The following is a 21254-nucleotide window of genomic DNA, read 5'->3' on the forward strand; positions in this document are numbered from 1 at the left end:
AGCAACTCTACACACTAGTGTTTAGATCTGGATGGTGTATGTGCCCCAAAAAAAAGTCTAACTGCATTCTTGTACCATTGCTTGCGTACTAAAGTGTCAGCAGGCACTTTTCATGGCATTACACGTATTTTTTGAGCATGCACTCTGCTTGTGACTTTACGCTGTAGGAAGTAAGTAAATAACTCAAGGTAAATAACATTCGATCTGGCTCTTATGTAAGTGACATGTAAATGTTAATGTTTTGGGCACCTTCACCGTCCTTTGTATGTAAGAGCTCTAACACCCATCCCCCGCCTCTCCTGATCTGACTCTAAGTAACAGCGCCAGCGTAAAATCACACCTGATCTGACACTGTTCGTTTTCAAATAATATTGCATTAGTGCAATGATATTTTCTGATTAATGTTAATTAATATTAACATTGGCTTTAAAATTAATCAGAAAACATCATCGTACTAATGCAGTGATCATGATTGAGAGAATAAAACTGAAAAAAGCTAGCTTTTACAAGTACCATAAATTTATAGCCAATGTCCCATATATGACTGTTTCTTTTTTTTCTCCGTGCTGCGTTGACATCGTGCACCAGAAGGCATGAGCTTATTCAGTGCAGCAGGAACACTCAATAAAACTGAATAAAAAAAAATAAAGCGACGGTGAGATACGAAGAAGGCAGATTCACCAGCGTTTGTGCATCAGCTTTTATCCCTCCAGATCAGAGAATCTCCAGTTCCATTGCCACAAAACACTACTCACATCTACAGTTATTCCCAGTTTCAAATAAAAACTAACAGCGTCCGATCCCTAGGGCGGTGTATGTATGGTGATCGTGACTGAGAGAATAAAAGAGGAAAAAAAAAAGGTAACTTTTACAAGTACAGTACTATAAATGTACATGGTCTGTTACAGACGCAAACCAAATGTATATGTGTACTGTATAATATTAACAATAAGAGCAGCTCACTACTGAAAACAGCAAATACAGGAGACACTCGGGATCGAACCGGTGAATCTTGATTATAAGTCGGCAAATCTTACCGCTACGCCGCGGAAGCTGTTGTATCGTCCTTGAACCTTTTGTGAAAATGTTTATACATTCTATAGTTTATGCCTACATTTTGTAACATTTCTTACTAAAATATGAAAAAGTTTCTGTTTTAACAATGTGTTTACACAGATTACTGTAGAAATGAAACACAGATGAAATGCATGTGTACCAAATAATGATCTATGATTTCCACTCAAAAACTCCAGCAGTTCACTCCCAGATAATCAAACAAGGCATGAGCTGGGAGAGTTTTGTGAACTTTCTGCAATGGTGGGGGGATGGAATACCCGGCTGCTTGCTGCTTGTCTTAATCGGCACATTTATAGGACAAAAGACACTGACGGAGAGGTGAGAAGCGATTTAATGTGAATGGATCTACGAGTTTTTTCGTAGGCTCTGGTAATTCTAGTGTTAAAGACTTGCATCATGGTATTTTATATTTGGATGCTACATTTCTACTTGATATTTATCTGTTTTTTTAAGATGATATAGATTTACTTGTTTTTTCTTTGTTACTTATTCTTTAATATTATTCCCTAATCTTATTTGTTTTTCTTTTCTTGTAACATTCTCTTTGACATTTTGCAAAGCACTTTGAGCTACATTGTTTTTATGAAAATATGCTATATAAATAAATGTTGTTGTTGTTCTTGGCTTTGCAAACTAGCATTTGCATCCACATAGTCCTGGAGCTTTACTGATTTGTTTTTGATTTTGAGGTAATACTTTAATTAACCTCAGGAAAGCTTATGTATTTTGCAGTATGCAGTATTGATCCTGTCTCATTGTAGGCAGCTAACCATGCAGAGTGCTCTACATCCAGTGTAACAAAACTAAGACTTCTATTTCAAGGGAAAGCATCACTTATATTACATTACTTTGTTTTTTCTTTGTATTGTTTAGTTTAATTTGCTTATTGATTTTAATTTTGACTATGAGCCAGAACATGACACTTATCTTGAAACCTCTGTGTTTTGTTGACAGATTTTGTTCAGATTGCCACAGATCTGTTTAAGTTGCAGGTCGATGAATTTGGAATTGGACAAGGGCTTTTAACTGCTGGTCTTACAGATATTTTGGAACCAATAGATGAAAGTAAGGTAATTATTTCTCTGCTTTGAATTTTTTGAATTTTGGATTGCAAAATGTTTTGTACATTATACAGTATGTAAATATTAATTCATGTTTTACCAGTGTTTCAGAATTCATTACACTTAATTGCTACTAATAATTCTTAAAATATTAGTCACTTGAAATTTTCATAGTCACTAATTCAAACTTTATTATATAGCATTGTTTTGGCGGACACCATGACAATTTCTTGAAGCAGTAACTACCATTAAAAAGGTCTGGTGCTTAAAACAGCATCGTACAAATAGGCATGATTGGTATTACAATTAGCTAGCATGATTCATCGTTCCAACACGAAGATAGTAGTCTGTTTGCCACAGTAAGGTGTACCCTTGCATAATTGTATTAGAATAAAATAGTAGAACTCGGTCTTTCTATAAAGTGAGCATGGGCAGTAAAAATTCCTTGCCTCATCTGATATTAATGTCCATCTTTTTCAAATTATTTACATTTAAAACACAATTGACTTATGTGCATGAATACTATGAAAACATGAACTGCAAATATTCATAAAACAATTTTTTAGTACATTAATTTTTGGATTCTTCTGTTATTTTTATTGAACTAAGTACTGGTGTCAATAAATGATTGTGGATCAAAATCCAGTTTTCATTCTGTTTTTTCCCAAAATTATATTTTCTGTGTAACAGTGTTTTTTTTATAGTTAAATCTATATTGTTAATCTTTGTTGGATCATTAGTTGCTGACTGTACAATCTTTACAAAAAATAAAAAATGTTTTCTCATTTTTTCCGCTTATTCAGTTTAAGGCTTTTTCAGGAAAAAAATAAAAGCTGGAAATTTTTGAGACCCTATTTAATCAGTTATTTTGAATATAAAATAACCCACCAGCAAAACAGTATAAACCAACATTAACCCAGCACTAAAATTGTTTTCAAAAGCACTTCAAACTACCTTTTTCTGCTATGGTGCATATTTGTATGACATGCTACACAGTTAATACTAGCATTGTCACTGACTTTTTATACTGAATAATGAATGATGATTCAGCTAAGTTATAAATTCACATTTTATTAAATTCTAAAGCATTACATTTTTATTTTATACTTGTTATACTGGTAAAGTTATAGGGAGAAAGCTTAGATGATTTATTTACTGTCACATGTATACTCATCCTTTTCAGCTTGAAGTAAAGATTGAATGGAAGCATGTACTTTTTATTTTGATAGTCTTGTTGTTTGCTGCAGGTTTTGTTCATTATTAAAGTATTCAAAGAAATTGATTATATCTTGTGCCATTAATGGCTAATATCTTAAGTGCACAGCCTTTTTACCTGCATAAGCATGTTTCTATCCATCCTCTCACCCTTGGAAAGGGTTTCTCTCTTCTAAATACATACTGTAGCATTTATGCATATTACAATTTTCAAATCAAATAAAAAATCTCACAGTTTTATAAGCAGATAGGAAGTGATGTTAAATTAATATAGTTAATGTAATATGAAAACCACTCTTTTTAAATAATCAGTCTGATGGATGGCTGAAGTATTTTGGGATAAACATATAAGTAATAATATTAAAAAGCATGTACAATACATAATTTTTTTACTGCCAGCTAATTAATATATATGCTTTTGTTGCAGTGTATTTGTTTGGATTCTGGAGAACTTGTAGAAACAGAGCAACTACTTCAAATGGCAGCTTTACAGGAGGTGAAGCAGCTGCAGGTGATGTTTGGTTTATGTTAGTATACTTTTATCTCTTGATGGAGTACAGTCAGGCTGATGACTTGAGCTGGAATAAGCTGTCAATTTCAGAATTTCTTTGCACAGTGGACATATTTGAGTATTTGAAACCTTTGGTTGCCTAGGAAAAAGATCTGTAATCATCAAATCTGTGTTTGTTTTGATCAGTCACTGCCTCAATTTTAGTCATTGCTTTCAAGCTACAACTTACTGTTATGGGCAGTAATTTCCAATATAACATTCAGACATTGTCAATTGACATTGACAGACATTGTGATGTGGTCCTGTTTCACTAGGTGCTATATCTACATTGTGGTGAAACGTTGATGTGGGACATTCGAAAAGAGTAGTGCTTGTCTCAAAAAGTCCCTTTAAAACATTAATTATGAACCAATTAAAATAACAGTGGAAAATTCAGATGTATAGCAGTCACTTTCCTTCATTGTTATAAAGAAAGGGGAGCAGTTGCTATATGCCAGTCATGATGACTGTTTAAAAGTATTAGCAGACAATAGCAATAAGTCAAGCACTTCATCTCTGAGTTGTCACTGTTCATATACTACTGTCATAGAAAAAACTGAACTGTTATTTGTAACAAATGCAAAAATAACAACTTAAACTGGATTTTACTACTTTGGCTGACCATATGGCATAGTTACTTCTGAATTTACTCGGCACTTGATTAAGGCATAGAAGCATGCATTCCTTTGGGAGTTGTGGGACCCAACTTAATGCTTTGTGGCTTGTGGGGTAATTTTAGCACAGAGATTAAGCATTTGAGCACAGAGAATTTGAACACAGAGATGATGTTGATTTTATGCTAAAGTATAGGCAAGTGAGGAAAGAACCTTTTAGAGTGTGTGTGGGTGGGTGATGTAAAAATCAGTACCCAGCATGTCTCCACACTGTGTGTGACTCTGGAAATGCACTGACTAGACCTAAATATCAAAAACTGTTATGAAGCTATACTGTTACAGATAAAGACACTATATATCTGATGCCATGAGCATGAAAGAGTAAAGGTCTAGATTACGACCTGGTCACTGCTCAGTGTTTTAACAAAATACCCAGACCTTGGCATTTGCTACATTTAGGATTTATTGGGAAGGTCCATTTCATATGGTTTATTTTTCTTTTGCATTCTTGCTGATAAGGTTTCTGTTTGACACAAGGTGGAGCTTGTGTGCTTATTCTGTCTTAATCCGGCCATTCAGGCGCTTTCATTGTGTTTGTTGAAAATATGATATTCATTCCATAAGCCATCTGCATTCTATTGTGCAATTTATTTTTAATTAGTCTTTGAACAAATCTCCATTATTTTGTGAGTATGTTTTATTTTTCAGTTTGCTTTCAAAACTGGAAAGTACAATATACAGCATGTTTTACAGAATTTTAAGTAAATTTTAATTACTAGCTGTGCTCTTGTGAGTTAAGTCACTTTTCACAACTGAGTAAGTACAAAAAGAATAGCATTTAGCAGTTGTTGTTCCTCTTGTACACCAGCCTGTGCTGCAGCAAGTGTAGACGTGCAGGAAAGCATGAACCCTTGCAGGGAATTGCAGAGAAAAAAAAAGGATAATCGGATGCAGACATGTGTGGGATTCAAAAGCTGTTTAGATGGTTTGTGTGTTGTGAGGGTCTTGTGTGTGACCACGTAGCAGTTGAATGCTCAGCGATATAACTGTTTTATGAATCCATCAGATTAACCAATTAGCCACTTTCTTGGAAATCTTTTACTTTTTACATTGTTTCTGTCATAACAAGACTTAGAAATTACTCATGCATAATACTATCAAAATACTAATACTACAAACGCTGAAACAAGTTTATCAAAGGATACTGTATTTCAGGTGATCTAGGGATAAGGCATGTTGTCTTTTTGGAAGTATTTATGGAGTTGCATTTTCATGAAAGAAGTCCTGCATCCCTTCTTTGCTGCTTCAAAGAGGTCTGTCCTGCTGCTGCCAGACTCAATTTATATTGTCAGTGTTGTCAGTTTTTGTCATTTCATGACCAGATTACAAGAGTTCTTTATAGCCTTGGACTCTGCTCAGGTGAATGTATTTCTAAGAAAGTAAAGTGCACTGTCGAAACATTAGGTGCACTGAGTGAAGTTTTAGTGTTCAATTCAATTTACAGAAAGTGCACTGTTTGTTCATTTTAGGATATGGTCTTAGCCACTTGAACAGTTCAAGATGATTGTTGTAAGTCTTTCATACACATTTTATTTAGGGTGTTGTACTGTGTTAGCTGTTTTGGATGCAATGAGCAATCATGCAAAATGACACCTTTTATTGGCTAACTGAACAGATTTCAACATGCAAGATTTCAAGGCAGCTAAGGCCCCCTCTTCAGGCAAGTAAGAAGAAATTAGTAAAAAAATAAAATTCAGCTTCTATTATTAAGTTTAAACAATATTTTTTAACACTTTGAGAACTCCATAATTAACAATCAAATGATATATGAATTTCTATTTTCTTTTTCTGTGATCAAATGAATACAGTCCACAGTAGACAAGACTTTGTGAAACTGTAGGAAATTACATATTTAACATAAAAACTAGCACCCTGGAATGGTATTTAACCCATGCCAAGTCTAAAATTCCATGCATGCTCGGATGCTATACAATATGTCTTACCAGTGCAAGGTTGCAGTATGAACATTGAATGGTGGGGAAACCTGCTCTCTTTTCTTCATACAGCAATTGCCCCAGAGACTGGAAGGTCTCTGAAACAACTGGCATGTATTGATGAAAAGATGTTCTAGACATAGGGACATTAACAATTAGTAAAAGAAGCTTAACTAAAGACAGATTTCCTTCAGTTGCAGCTTTTTTTTGCATTATCCACATTATATATACACCATAGTCTAGGAAGATGAAGATAACAGACGTTATTTACCATTTGTACAGGTACATAAAAATTCTTACGCAGGAAATCACACAGCTAGTTCATTACATGCAAAATATAAAAAACAAACATCAGCAGAATATACTTAGACAATGTAGAACATTTTTATTTGTACAATAAATTTGTACTGTATATGAGCAATAGAAACATCCATCCATTCTCTTCAGCTTATCTGAGATCGACTCACGGGGGCAGCAGCTTGAGCAGAGATGCCCAGACTTCCCTCTCCCTGGCCACTTCTACTAGCTTTTCCGGGGGAATTCCGAGGTGTTCACAGGCCAGCCGAGAGACACAGTCCCTCCAGCGTGTCCTGGGTCTTTCCCGGGGCCTCCTCCCAGTTAGATGTGCCTGGAACACCTCACCAGGGAGGCGTCCAGGAGGCATCCTGATCAGATGCTAGAGCCACCATCATCTGACTCCTCTCGATGCGGAGGAGCAGTGGCTCTACTCTGAGCTCCTCCCGGATGACCGAGCTTCTCACCCTATCTTTAAGGGAAAGCCCAGACAACCTGCGGAGGAAACTCATTTCAGCCGCTTGTATTCACAATAGAAACATAATTCAGAGATACAAAAAATATAATAATAGTACTTTTTAAAAGTAAAACGATTGTGTTTCTAAAGTGTGTAGTTTACCAAAGTATGCTACATTATCTCCAAGATTCTTATTCACTTATATGGCTGGGTGGGCTAATAGCTCTTGTTACCCCAGACTGTAAGTCTTTAGCAACAAGGTACAGTTGCAGAGAGAAAAAGAAACTATTGTTGAAACTATTCTTGTGGGTTGTATAAGGCGTATAGGTCTGTGACACCTGTGATTATATTTGGTGTCACACCAAATAAAGAAGCTGTATTCAGCTGGGTAATGGATTTTTTTTTTTTTTTAAACTCCAGCAAGACAAAACAGATTCCACAGTGGTGAGACTTGTGTCTGTATCTGTTCTGCCATTTTTCTAATTCTCTATGTAGGTCTTTTTTTCTTCTAAGTAGGTTTTGCAAACCATAGAGAGTGATACCTTTAGTTAGACTCTTAACTCTGTCCATGATAGAAGTGAATTGGGTCTGTTTTCTCAGGCTGGCCTTTGTTAGGTGATGTTGCTCTTGTACTCATTTAATCTTAGCTGTGCTATTTGCTGACCATTTTAGACAGTAATAAATGTGTTCACCCCTCTACATAAAGCAGTTAACATATTACTATATGTTAAGCTAAACAGCATGGCTGAACCAGAACATTGTTAGCTCAAGAAATGGGTTTTAGTACTGTTGATACTAAAACTGCAAAAATTTCCACTCCCATGTTAGTCATTCACACTAATTTTTAAGTTGTGTGTAATGGGTGAATGCCCTTTTTATTAATGCTTATAAATCAGCATTTTTAATGTTAATATCCGCCGCTCCAAAAATGAGTTGCTTGTGATTTATCTGTTCCGCACATTGTACTTGTTTTGCTGATTTGTGTCTGCATCATTAACTACTATAAAGTATTACAGATAATGCAAATGGCTTTCCCCCTGCATAACCCCTTTATAATGCGAATTAAATCAAATTATCGTGTATTGTCATATGTGTACATAGTACAATGAAATTCTTACTTGCACATCTCCTCAGAGCAGTGTAAATAATGCAATATCTGCAAAAAGTAACCACAAACCCTAACAAAAAGTGTAATATACAGTGTTTAATATTTGTTGTTATTATTGGCAGAAACCTTACAATGTGTTGCTGGAAACTGCCCCAGAATCTACAGGCACAAGTGCCAGGGGTCCTGTACTGTTGGCCTGATGGAAGGAAAAGTGACTGTGGATGGTTACAGAGGTTTTTAACACTAGAATCCCTGAAGCCTATGAAAAAACTCGTAATCCTGGGCCACTTCAAATTCCTTTGCACCTCTCCATTAGCGTCTTTTGTTTTGCAAATGTGTCAATCAGCTCAAGCATCAAGCAGACTGCTGTCCCAAACCCCCACCCCCCCCAACGGGAGATCAAGTCGGACAAAAAGTTCTCCCAGCTCGAAGTCTGTTTATCTGGGTGTGAGGTGCCTGGAGTTGTATAGGGTAAATTTCATGTGTGTTACGTGTCTACAGCAATCTGGGTAAATGTAGGATGACAGGAAAAGCGAGGCAAGAAATGTTGAACACCTACCTAAAACCTTTTTGGAGAAGTGCAAAGGAATTTAATGTGGCCTGGGATTGAGTTTTTTTCGTAGGGTTCAGGAATTCTATTTTTAATAATTCTGTCTGTCTTTTTAAAGCAGTGTGTTTTAAATGTGCTGAACAGAAGGCAACTGGAAGCCAGTAATACTTTTAACATTGCCAGTAATGCCGCTTTCACCACCTTCTGCAGTACTTTATGACCCTGTGATGCAGCCAGCAAAGATGGGAGACTACTGTGCACCTTCAGAATGCCCTATAAGATAACCCCATTTTTTGATAAATGCCAGTATACAAGAAAATTGACAAAATTGCTTTTAAAGTAACATTAGACATTAAAAGAAAATTATACTAGGACATTTTCCCTTCAGTAAATACCCGAATACCTGAATTTTCACGAAAGTGGTTGTTCATAATTTGGGGGAAGCCTGTAATCCCCTTACTGCAAGGTAGAAACAAATGTATCCAGTGCACAGCTAACAAATGATGATAACATTAACTTCTGTACATCTTCCTATGCCGCTTACTTATTACTTTGATTTACTTATATGGGAGTGCAAGTGCAATGGATGACTTCCTCCAAGCTGCGTGATCTGGGAATTGAAGTAGGTCATTTTAACAAACTTCTCATATTAAAGAAAGCACACAAAATGTAAAAAGCCCTTAAATAAAATAATTCTCCGGTCTGACACCAAATCCCACCAATTGTAGCCATTTTAAGTTAGTGACTCTAATTCCTTTTCAAAAAATTTAAAAATAGTCATTCAGCTGACTTACAGCAAATTAAGAACAAAAAATATAACTTAAATTTGCTTCCAAATTATTAGCGCATCACTAGGCACAGTATATAAGTGTTGTGGCCAGGTAAGTTTCTAAAACCATTCCATGAAATTTGAAATTAAGAGATAGCATTGGACAAAAGGTGTAACAGTCACTGTTTCTGGCCTCTCAAGCTGCAGTTCAGCCTTTTTGATTTTTGTGATAAATTGTGTGCCTATGTTTTGTGCTACTATTAACTCTAATTAGAACAAAACACCTGCGGTTAACAAAGTGGCACTCTCCATTGAATTTGCTTGTCTTTCCCATGTTGCATATTGTTCAAATCATGTAATTATAAGTTTCCAGAATTCAAACATTCATATGCATTAGACTGTATTTTGCTTTCTTATGACAGGCACAGCTCATTGAATCTGAAACCATGCGTTCTCAGCTACAAGAGGAACTTAAGAAGACTAAACAGGTGAGAGGTGTTATGCTAAATCAGATGACAGTTTTTTCTTGTCACTATAGAATGGTGTGAGATAGCAGTATATTTGTGAAAAATTTCCTGTGTTATTAACATTGTAAACGTTTATTACATGTTCACCCATTGTGCAGGAGCATCTAGTTTTTAAAGTGGAACTCGATTTCCCCAGCTACAGTGCACAGATGACACCTTAAATCTAGGGCATGGGAAGTAATCACAGGTTGAATCACTCCGTATTTGTCAACCTCAGGCTGTGGGATGAAACTTAAAGCTGTCAATGAGGGAGAAAATCATGTGACATGACATCATGTGACAAGCATAATTTGACTTCCACTTTATTGTCAAAGCCACCACCAGTTCGCTGAGGAATAGAATGTTCTCACTTGTTTTATATGGTAACAAGCTGCTCCTTTCTTTTTCCCACCTCTAAAATGGGATCACTGATGTTATTTAGTAGACATGTCTTAGTGTGCTTTTTTACTATTAGGGAATACGTGCATGTCATGAGCAAAATAACTTTCTTTAATATAAATGGTTTTCTGTGTGGGTAGTCTGTTTTTCTGTAGCTTATCATATAAACTAAATAGGAAGAGATAAAAGAAATGGTTTATCAAGTTAGAAACCCCTATGTTTTCTTATTTTTTTAAACATAATGTAATATTTCTTCCATCAGTTGCAAAATTTTACTGTGAGGTAGTTTGGTTAATGTAAAATTAAATGTGTTTAAGTTTTCTTTTGACGATTTTAACTTCGTCAAACCACATGTTTTCTGTTAACAATTCCAGTACATTCAAGTGTGTTTTAGTGGGAATCATTTATATTAACTTCAGTGCCAAGGATGATAGAAATTAAGTGTTTTTCCATGTAAAAATAAAAAGCCATGTGAAATGGTGGTATTTGATGTAGAAAATGAAGGAAAAATAATATATATAGAAAAAATGTCGGTGTCCCCAATAAGTCTTAATTTGCCCTCATTAGGTAATAAGTTGCTAGATGTGTAATTTAAAGTTAAATGATTTAGTCAAGACACCATTTAAATGAATGTTTGTTATTTTTTGTTGATTTCTATTTCACTGAGGCAACAGATGCAATTATGTCATCGTACTCCAATGCATTTATGTGGCATTTTGAATTTAACATGTTTTCTTGTAGCAAATCTCCAGCACTGCCATTCAGGACAGAGTGAAACTTCTGGTGGATATTTTCTGTGAATTTTCCTTTGGGATTAATAAAGTATCTCTAGATAGATTAGATTAGATAGACAGATAATCTGTCTTATCTATCTATCTCGAGTATAGACAAATGCTAACATTTATTACAAGTTAAATGCAGGAAACGATCAATTAAAAAAAATATTGTGAGTTTAGTAGTGAACTTCAAATACCTAATTGGAGAAAGAACATGTAAGATTGGGTCCCTCAAATCAGAGGGAGCATCTGAAAAAGAGTGTACAGGGTGGGCCATTTATATGGATACACCTTAATAAAATGGGAATGGTTGGTGATATTAACTTCCTGTTTGTGGCACATTAGTATATGTGAGGGGGGAAACTTTTCAAGATGGGTGGTGACCATGGTGGCCATTTTGAAGTCGGCCATTTTGGATCCAACTTTTGTTTTTTCAATAGGAAGAGGGTCATGTGACACATCAACCTTATTGGGAATTTCACAAGAAAAACAATGGTGTGCTTGGTTTTAACGTAACTTTATTCTTTCATGAGTTATTTACAATTTTCTGACCACTTATAAAATGTGTTCAATGTGCTGCCCATTGTGTTGGATTGTCAATGCAACCCTCTTCTCCCACTCTTCACACACTGATAGCAACACCGCAGGAGAAATGCTAGCACAGGCTTCCAGCATCCGTAGTTTCAGGTGCTGCACATCTCGTATCTTCACAGCATAGACAATTGCCTTCAGATGACCCCAAAGATAAAAGTCTAAGGGGGTCAGATCGGGAGACCTTGGGGGCCATTCAGCTGGCCCACGACGACCAATCCACTTTCCAGGAAACTGTTCATTTAGGAATGCTCGGACCTGACACATTGAACACATTTTATAAGTGGTCAGAAACTTGTAAATAACTAATGAAAGAATAAAGTTACGTTAAAACCAAGCACACCATTGTTTTTCTTGTGAAATTCCCAATAAGGTTGATGTGTCACATGACCCTCTTCCTATTGAAAAAACAAAAGTTGGATCCAAAATTGCCGACTTCAAAATGGCCACCATGGTCACCACCCATCTTGAAAAGTTTCCCCCCCTCACATATACTAATGTGCCACAAACAGGAAGTTAATATCACCAACCATTCCCATTTTATTAAGGTGTATCCATATAAATGGCCCACCCTGTAGTTTGTTGGCATTTGTTTGGCAGGGCTTGCCATATCTTCACATTTAAAGCTTTCTTGGAGAGTTTTAGCACCTTGAACATCATTGTGTAAGGAATATGAAGTTAGTCTTTTGAACTTTACTTGACAAGTTTACTGTGACCGATCCAAGACAATATAAATAAGCTATTGTATTGTTTTTAAAAGTAGTGTTTAAATGTCAGGTCAATCTCAAAGAAATAAAACAGAATTTTGTGTAAGTATGACCAAGTGATTAAAGAAACATGGCTAAATCCAAAAGAACAATAAGTGTATTTTTGTTGGTCAGGCCAGAATTTATATACAATGTTGATTCAAGTGGCAATAAAGCAATATTTTAGTCAAGGTTTTTAAGTGAGGATAAAATATTAGATAAAGATATGACCCTTGGGATGCATGGTGCAGTAGTGGTGTGGTGTGCTATTGCATTTAGTAATATTATCCTGATGTTGTTTAATGGTATTAAGAGTCAGAGTCTGTTTTTCACCACTCTGTCATATGCATTTTAGTTTACATTTCAATATTTTTTTCATCCTTAAAATAGAGTGGAGAGCTAAGAGAAAAGTACTGCATGTGCCTGCTTCTTCATACATAACCCTAAACTGTCTTACCAATGGATTTTTTTATATTCAAAAATCATAAGAAGTGGAATGAACATTCATAGGATAATTTCATGCTACTTTGAGGAGTGGAAAAGTTTGCAGAGAAAACAAGATGCTTGAATTTCACTGGTTGGTGGTTGCTCTGCTATTTAATTTGATCCTTAACTTTATGAAATTAGGACCCACGTTTGAAGAAGTGCATTATGTAATTGCAGGGCATCTAAAATTGACACTTCTGTATGTTGAAGTCTAGCTTATTTTATGTTATGATAAAGTGTAGTAATGTTTAAGTTGATCATTTTTTACATTTTCTTAGCCTGCTATAAAGATGCTGGAGGAATAAAGCAGGGGCCAGTCCTAAACAAGCCTACAATAATAATAATATATTTTACTGTGCTTTTTAAAAAAGCACCATATGACCACTTCCATTTTATGCAGTCTTCTTTGAAATATGTTTGGTTTGCTTTTCATCTGTCAAATCTGTCATCTGTGTTTTGTGAATTTGTTAATGAAACCTAATGAAAAAAACAAGGTTTTTTTTCCCCCAGTAACACACAAACCCAACCCCCTGTATCCGTGGGATCACCTTTCATTGTTTCAGTAACATCCATTTTAAATAAAATATCAAATCTTTTTCTTCTTCTTCTTTTGACTGATACCGTTAGGGGTCGCCACAGCGGATCATATTTTTCCATATCCTCCTGTCCTCTGCATCTTGCTCTGTTACACCCACCACCTGCAAAATAAAACATGTAAAAAAACAAAATTCATAAATTTGAATTCATTAATTTCTTGCATGCCCGCCTGTATGAACAGCATCATGAATCATCTTTCCATCAGCCATTTCTGGTAGACAGTAACGTGTTGTGTTAAGGAAACTGTAAGGGACTGTAGGAAAGAATCCACATAAAAGAGCGACACCAAGCCATTTATTGCAAGTAAGAGATGGTTGCATAGATTCAGAAATCAGTATGAACATAAAATATAAAAGTTACAGGAGAGACTATGTCTGCCAATAAAGTGGCTGCTGCGAGGTTTCCAGAAAAAAAGAAAAAATGAATTGAAGATAAAATAGATACCCTCCAGAACAAGTGTTTCATTGTGATTAAACTGGGTTGTTATAGAAGGAGATGTTGAATCAAACATACATTCAGAAAAAGGCAAAGCAGGCTAAAGGCTTTAAGTCTTGTAAGGACAGACTAACCTTATTACTGTGTGGCAGTGCTACAGGGCATATGGCTAAGCCAGGAGTTTGTTTACTGATCTAAGAATCAATGCCTTCTCATGAGCAAGAATAAAAATGATTTATTTGTGTTCTGGCAATACAATTAAAAGCCTGGGTCACAGCCATTCTGTTTATGGAATAATTCCACAATTGTTTTATCCCTGAAGTTAAAAAATGTTTGAAGCAGAAACTGTTGAAATTTAAGGCCTAGTAATAACAGGCAATGCACCTGGCTGTCCCGAATTGGTTTGCTATGAAGAGTAAAATGTCAAGCTTGTATTTTTACCTCAAAATACTATCTCTTTGCTACAACCTCTTGGCCAAGGTATCGTTTGGTGTGTCAAGGCCACATACACCCACCTAGTATTTAATTTGATTCGAGCAGTCATTGATGTTGACCCAAATGATGGAAATCATTCACTATTCCAGATGCAGTATAATTTATAAAAGCATCAATGGATTAATTAAAACTAGAGACTTAAATGCATGTTGGAGGGCTATATGGAGTAAGGCCACGAATGATTTGAACAACTTTCTGAAGATTGATAGAGAAGTTCATAAAATGTTTCAGTCAGCAATAGAACATGGAGGAGATTGACATGTTGATATGACTAAAGCAGAAGTTGAAGAACACATTGAAATCCATATAAAAGTTTTAACAAATAAAGAGTTACAAGAACATATTGATTCATCAGCAGATAAAGAAAAAGAAGAATAATAAGAACCACCAGCAAGGTTACATAAATTCAGTGAAATGTTTCAGATTGCATATACAGTAATCCCTCCTCCATCGCGGGGGTTGCGTTCCAGAGCCACCCGCGAAATAAGAAAATCCGCGAAGTAGAAACCATATGTTTATATGGTTATTTTTATATTGTCATGCTTGGGTCACAGATTTGCGCAGAAACACAGGAGGTTGTAGAGAGACAGGAACGTTATTCAAACACTGCAAACAAACATTTGTGTCTTTTTCAAAAGTTTAAACTGTGCTCCATGACAAGACAGAGATGACAGTTCTGTCTCACAATTAAAAGAATGCAAACATATCTTCCTCTTCAAAGGAGTGCGTGTCAGGAGCACAGAATGTCACATAGATAGAGAAAACAATCTCTAGCAAACAAATCAACAGGGCTGTTTGGCTTTTAAGTATGCGAAGCACCGCGGCACAAAGCTGTTGAAGGCGGCAGCTCACACCCCCTCTGTCAGGAGCAGGGAGAGAGAGAGAGAGAGATAGAGAGAGAGAGAGACAGAGTTTGTTTTTCAGTCAAAAATTAATACGTGCCCTTCGAGCTTTTAAGTATGCGAAGCACCGTGCAGCATGTCGTTTCAGGAAGCAGCTGCACAAAAGATAGCAACGTGAAGATAATCTTTCAGCATTTTTAGATGAGTGTCAGTATCGTCCAGTTGTGCGAACAGCCCCCCTGCTCAATCCCCATACGTCAGGATCAGAGAAAGTCAGCGCAAGAGAGAGAGAAAAGTAAGCAATCTAGCTTCTCAGCCATCTGCCAATAGCGTCCCTCGTATGAAATCAACTGGGCAAACCAACTGAGGAAGCATGTACCAGAAATTAAAAGACCCATTGTTCGCAGAAATCCGCGAACCAGCAAAAAATCCGCGATATATATTTGAATATGCTTACATATAAAATCCGCGATGGAATGAAGCCGCGAAAGGCGAAGCGCGATATAGCGAGGGATCACTGTAATCTAAAGGATAAAATTATGGAATATTAAGTCACATGTATGATCGCTGAAGTATTTATGATCCCATAGAAACATTTTGTTGAATTAAAAAGGAAGAGAAAACAACTTTGTATCGCAGTGTTTTTCAAAAAGGCATTGGCACAAAAAAAAAGAAAAATTTCCTTCAGCATTGTCTGTCTGAATCAAACATTATCCCAAGTTTTTCAGAGAGATCCAGTCACCCGCAGCAGATGACCTTTCTGATGTATTTATTAAATAGGTTTGGCATTATCTGCAAATTTCTCTCCTCCACAGGGTGCCATGCAAAGAATCCACCATAACTTGGGGACTACTGGATCTTTTTTTCCTAGATATGGGAAATGACTATCAAATGATCATTATCTGCAATCATAATCAATAAATAATTAAAATCAAATAAGTCTCCATTATAAAATATTCCTTGCGAATTTATTAACATTATTTTTAATATAACTGTTTGAGTCAAGAAGCCCAATCAAGTCATATTGGGATTAATGTAAATATATGATATGCCCTGCACAACACACATTTTGGCTTATAATATTTCCAGAATCATTAAAATACATATTAATACACAAGGTAGACTTAAACACAACTTAGAAGAATCATATATACTCCCGAAAATAAGCTATATGTTCTTATTCAAGAAAAAGGCTTACTCCAAATTGTTAACATAAGAACATTTTATGATTCAAAAGTTACTAAAGATTCCAAAAAGGAGTTAATTTAGGTTGCATTTGGTGAATGTTTTATACATTGCAGTAAATGCATAAAATTCTTGGAATTCTGTGAACCTTTCAACTTGATTTGTAACAGTTTTCATCATAAAAGGTGCACATAGAAACTAAAGGGCAAATCAATAATGCAGATATAACATTTGCAGACAAGAAAATACATTTAACATGATGTGATATTTTGGTTTTTATGATTAGTTGATTATTATTTATTTGTCAAGCAAAGCGAATGAAACCCTAAACATTGTTGCATTCTCCCTCTACCACACAGTGAACCCAACCTTCCACCTTTTTTTTCAGTCAAGGGATAGGTTAATTGAGAGACAACGGTTTATCTAGAAATGGGAAATAGTAGCTTAACTATGTCTCCTACACGCGGAAATGGGAGGACAACATATGATAAGGAAATAGTGTATAACAGGAGCAGCACCAGAAATGCAGGATTTGAAATAAAAAATAAGCCTTAGTGGCTTTACTGGATGCCCTTGTTGATCCATGACACATATAGCTCTAGGCGTAATAGGTTCTTTAAAGGAAATAACCAGTTAATCCCTGTTACAAGATCAATTGTCTTTTCAGTGTGAAGAAAGAAACGGCAAGAATGTAGAGACAGAAACTTCTTCTGTTTGGAGACAAATCTGTAAGATTGAGAGTCTGTGGTAAAAGTGTAATATTAATGGAGAGAAAAAATGGATTATAGAACCATTTAGAAGGAGAAAACTGGAAACAACATCAAATGTTGAGAAAAGTGCTGGGATCATTCAGGGGATATACATGGTATAGTAGATAATGCTTATGGCAGAGCTTCTTAACCTTTTTCATTTTGGCATAAAGCCTGCTCAAACAGCATCCTTTTTAAGCTTATGTGTGATGGTGTTTATGCATTCAATTTTGTATAAAATGGAACACTCTCCATTTTATGGTTTTTGGTAAAGCATGTGGGAAAGGTCTGACAGAAAACACTTTCCTGAAGAGTCAATTCTTTCCTTTGAGTTTTGTGGAATTGCATATAGTTCAGTGCCTAAACACATGTGCTCTGTAAAACTTTCTAGTACTCAAACCAGGAAAGATGTAATTAAAACTGGCAGGTATTTTGCATTTCAGTGACTGTGTTTAATTGACATGTGACACTTAAGTTGCACCATGTTTGGTGACTAATCAGTAACCAGTGACACCATGTTCAGTAACTTTTGCATTGTAGTGACATTTGACAATTTCACCTAGCGTATATTTTAAATGATTTCAAGTACCTGTTGTGTGATTTAGTAACATTCTTCATGGGAGTCAGCACTTTCATATTAAATGTAAGCGTTAAGTCTGTATCACTTAGACATTTCCCCATAACAGTGCCATGTATTGTAAATCAAGCTTTCATCTGCTTAGAAGAGGAAGACATTCTTATTAGCAGTGGTGAAAGTTGTGTTTATTCTTCTTTCAAAACTGGATTTCATCTACTGAATGCTTGTCTCCTCTTCCCTAACCTCAAGTCTCTGTTATGTCCTTCTGCTGCTCCAAAGACATCATTCATCTTCCCTAATGGTTTTAATTCCTTCTTCACTTCAACGTTGATAAAATTCAAAAAACAGTTCAAGACTCCTAAAACATCCTGACTCACCTGTGTCATTCTTCTTTTTCCTGTTTCCCTCTTGTAAATGACTTAACATTTCTGACCTGCTTTGTACCCACATCACACCATCTGTCCACTGGACCATATCCCTTCACATATTCTTTAGTCCATCTCTTCTCTTTTTAATGCCTCACTGACTTCTGATTTCCCTACTGATTTCAAGATGACCCCTATTCTTAAGAGACACTCTCTCAACCCATCTGCAATAGAGAATCACTGTTCTCTGTCCCTTCTACCGTTCCTGTCCAAGACTCTTGAATACTTAGTCCACAAATAACTCTCCTCTTATCTGTCTGACAATGAACTACTAGATTCTGTTCAATCTGTATTCCGCAAGGGTCATTCTACCGAGACTGCACTGCTTTCAGTCACAAATGCTCTTAGGTTTCTCAAGCTGCTTCTCTGTCCTTATCCTTCTTGACCTTTCATCAGCTTTGAATACTGTTACCTACTCTTTCCTTATCTCTTCCCTCGATAAACTTGAATTCTGTGGTTTTGCTTTGGACTTGATGAAGGCCTATGTTTTGTGTGTCCTGGGCCTATCTTTATGAAGTATTTTAGAGTAGGATAAGGGTCCTAACTGGCTCAAAGATCTCAGAAAGATGAAAATTTGGTTCTATTCCTAGGAGTAGGATTAAAAGTATTTTATCAATTTGCCTAAGTTAGGAAATTATACGTAACTTTACCATGATTTAGGAGAGTTCATGTGCGATTGTAACTTGCAAGGAGCTGCCCTAAGATGGGGGTCAGGCAGAGTTTGGCGCACACATCCCAAGATATCTGAATGTTTTGGAAATGCTAGACAACAATGAACTTGTAAAAAGATAACGATTTGACAGAGATGGAATAACATTCATAACAAATATTGAAGGTTACATGAATTCTCTGTCTACGTAGAGAAGCTGTGTGCTTCTAGCCAAAATGAAAGTGTTGGTAATGTTACATGTAAAATGCTGCTTTGCAATCGTGAAGATGTGGGTATTTCACAACCAAGCATTTCTCGAATTTTGCACCAAACTTTGAATGCCATTACAATGTAAGTAGTAATATTTAAGATTTATACTCCTCCTTACCCACATCACCCGCAACACTTGAGGTTATGTTAAGGCAAGCTGCATTTATGCAAATCGGTATGCACATAAAGAGTATAACCCCAAGGGTGGTTGAGAATGCATACAGGTAAAATTCCATTACAGCGAACTGCCAGGTACCTAAAAAATATTTTGTTGTAATGAAAATTTCGTACTAATGAGATTCTGTATTTGTTACTACAGTGCTTTCTTTAACTTGCGTCCAGGTGTTTGCAATCATTTCAATAGCTTCTTTCGCGTTAATTTTAATCTCCTCCTGTCTACAAGTTATGCTGACAAGAATGTTTCTCAGCATTTCCTTGCGATAATACACTTTCAGGGTGCGAATGATGCCCAAATCCAATGGCTGAAGCATTGCTGTGCAATTGGGTGGGAGGACTTCAATGCAAACATTATCTAAATGTGGAATGTTGTGGGCAGCATAGTTATCAATCAGAAGCCGAATCATCCTTTTCTTCCTCTTCATATTGTGAGGTTTCTGAACTCTTTTAGGATCCCCCCCACACCCCACCCAACGGGAATGACACGCTGAAGTGCGTCCCAAAGCGCAATTGCCGCGTCTGTGGAAGATTGTTTGTCCGAGCCTGCTGCAGTGGAGCACCACAGATGCAAATCATAAAAGATCGGGGTCGTGCTAGAAGTACCTGTCTTGCACCCCAAAACACGAGGCTTAGTCTCTGTACTTTAGCAAAACCAGCTTTATTCAGCTTGAAACCGGAACAGCAGGGTTATTTATTGTAGCGTGATCTGCCACTCTCCTATACACAGACACAGCAGTCAGGCTGGGTTGTTGCCAGGTTAGTGGCCAAGTAATACTGTTCTCAGCATTTACAATGTTCCTTGCATCACCCATCGAGATCTTTTCTGTTTGCTTCGGTGAAGAGCCACAGCAGAGCTGTGAGCCTGATATTTTCCTGGCAACAGATAATAAACAGTCTTCCACAGATGCGGTGATTGCACTTTGGGACACTCTTTGTCATGTTGTCCAGTTGGGGGAGGTCCCAAGAGAGTTTAGAAACCTCATATTTTCTTGAATGAATGCCGCATTAATAGGAATGTTTCTTGAACGAGCATCACTGAACCACATAAAAACGGCTTTTTCGGCGTCTTCAAATGCAGCAGTTCGCATACATTTGCAACCCGAGATTTTTCTTCTGTTTTTGCTCAGCCTTTCAAGAAAGTTGACAGTGTTTATGGCGAAATTCCGAATTCACTGGCAACGTCTTTTGTTCTTTTTGCAGCAGTCAAGAGCTACAAAAATGTAAAGTTTTTTTTTTTTTCTAATATGAACTGTTGTTTTTTTTCGTGTCTGCCATTTCTATAGGAGGGTGAGAATGAGTTCAATTCCAATGGATGTTTTTCAAATGTTGATGAGCAATAAGCAAAAGGTATCACTGAAAACCACAGAAAACAAAAACAGCAAAAAAAAACAGTATGAGGAAAGCTCGAAGAAAGAAAAAAAAATTACAATGATTCCGTTTGGGGGATCAGTGTGCACAACTGAGCTGCGACCACAGAACTAACTGCTCTGTGGATGATTCATTCAGGCATTTCAAGGTCTTTTGGGCACTTTGTTGTAATGAAATTATCTGCTGAATGTATTTCGTAGTAATAAGATTTCTATAGACTCGTGTCATATGGGGAATACTTCGTTGTAATAAAAATTTTTGTTGTAAAGATATTCGTTGTAATGGGATTTTA

General features: G+C 36.3%; 1 protein-coding gene across 5 annotated transcripts in view; it reads left to right on the top strand.

Moving 5' to 3' along the window:
• stxbp4 (syntaxin binding protein 4) overlaps positions 1 to 21254 on the top strand; it is a 184544-nt gene that overhangs the window by 87484 nt on the left and 75806 nt on the right. For all 5 annotated transcript variants that reach the window (XM_028818679.2, XM_028818677.2, XM_028818680.2 and 2 more), the window contains 3 exons: positions 2032 to 2147; positions 3781 to 3864; positions 10112 to 10177. In XM_028818679.2, coding sequence (XP_028674512.2) covers positions 2032 to 2147; positions 3781 to 3864; positions 10112 to 10177 — 266 coding nt within the window. The remainder of the gene's footprint in view (positions 1 to 2031; positions 2148 to 3780; positions 3865 to 10111; positions 10178 to 21254) is intronic.

This window comes from Erpetoichthys calabaricus, chromosome 14 (genome assembly GCF_900747795.2).
Source record: "Erpetoichthys calabaricus chromosome 14, fErpCal1.3, whole genome shotgun sequence".
NCBI classification, from domain to species: domain Eukaryota; kingdom Metazoa; phylum Chordata; class Cladistia; order Polypteriformes; family Polypteridae; genus Erpetoichthys; species Erpetoichthys calabaricus.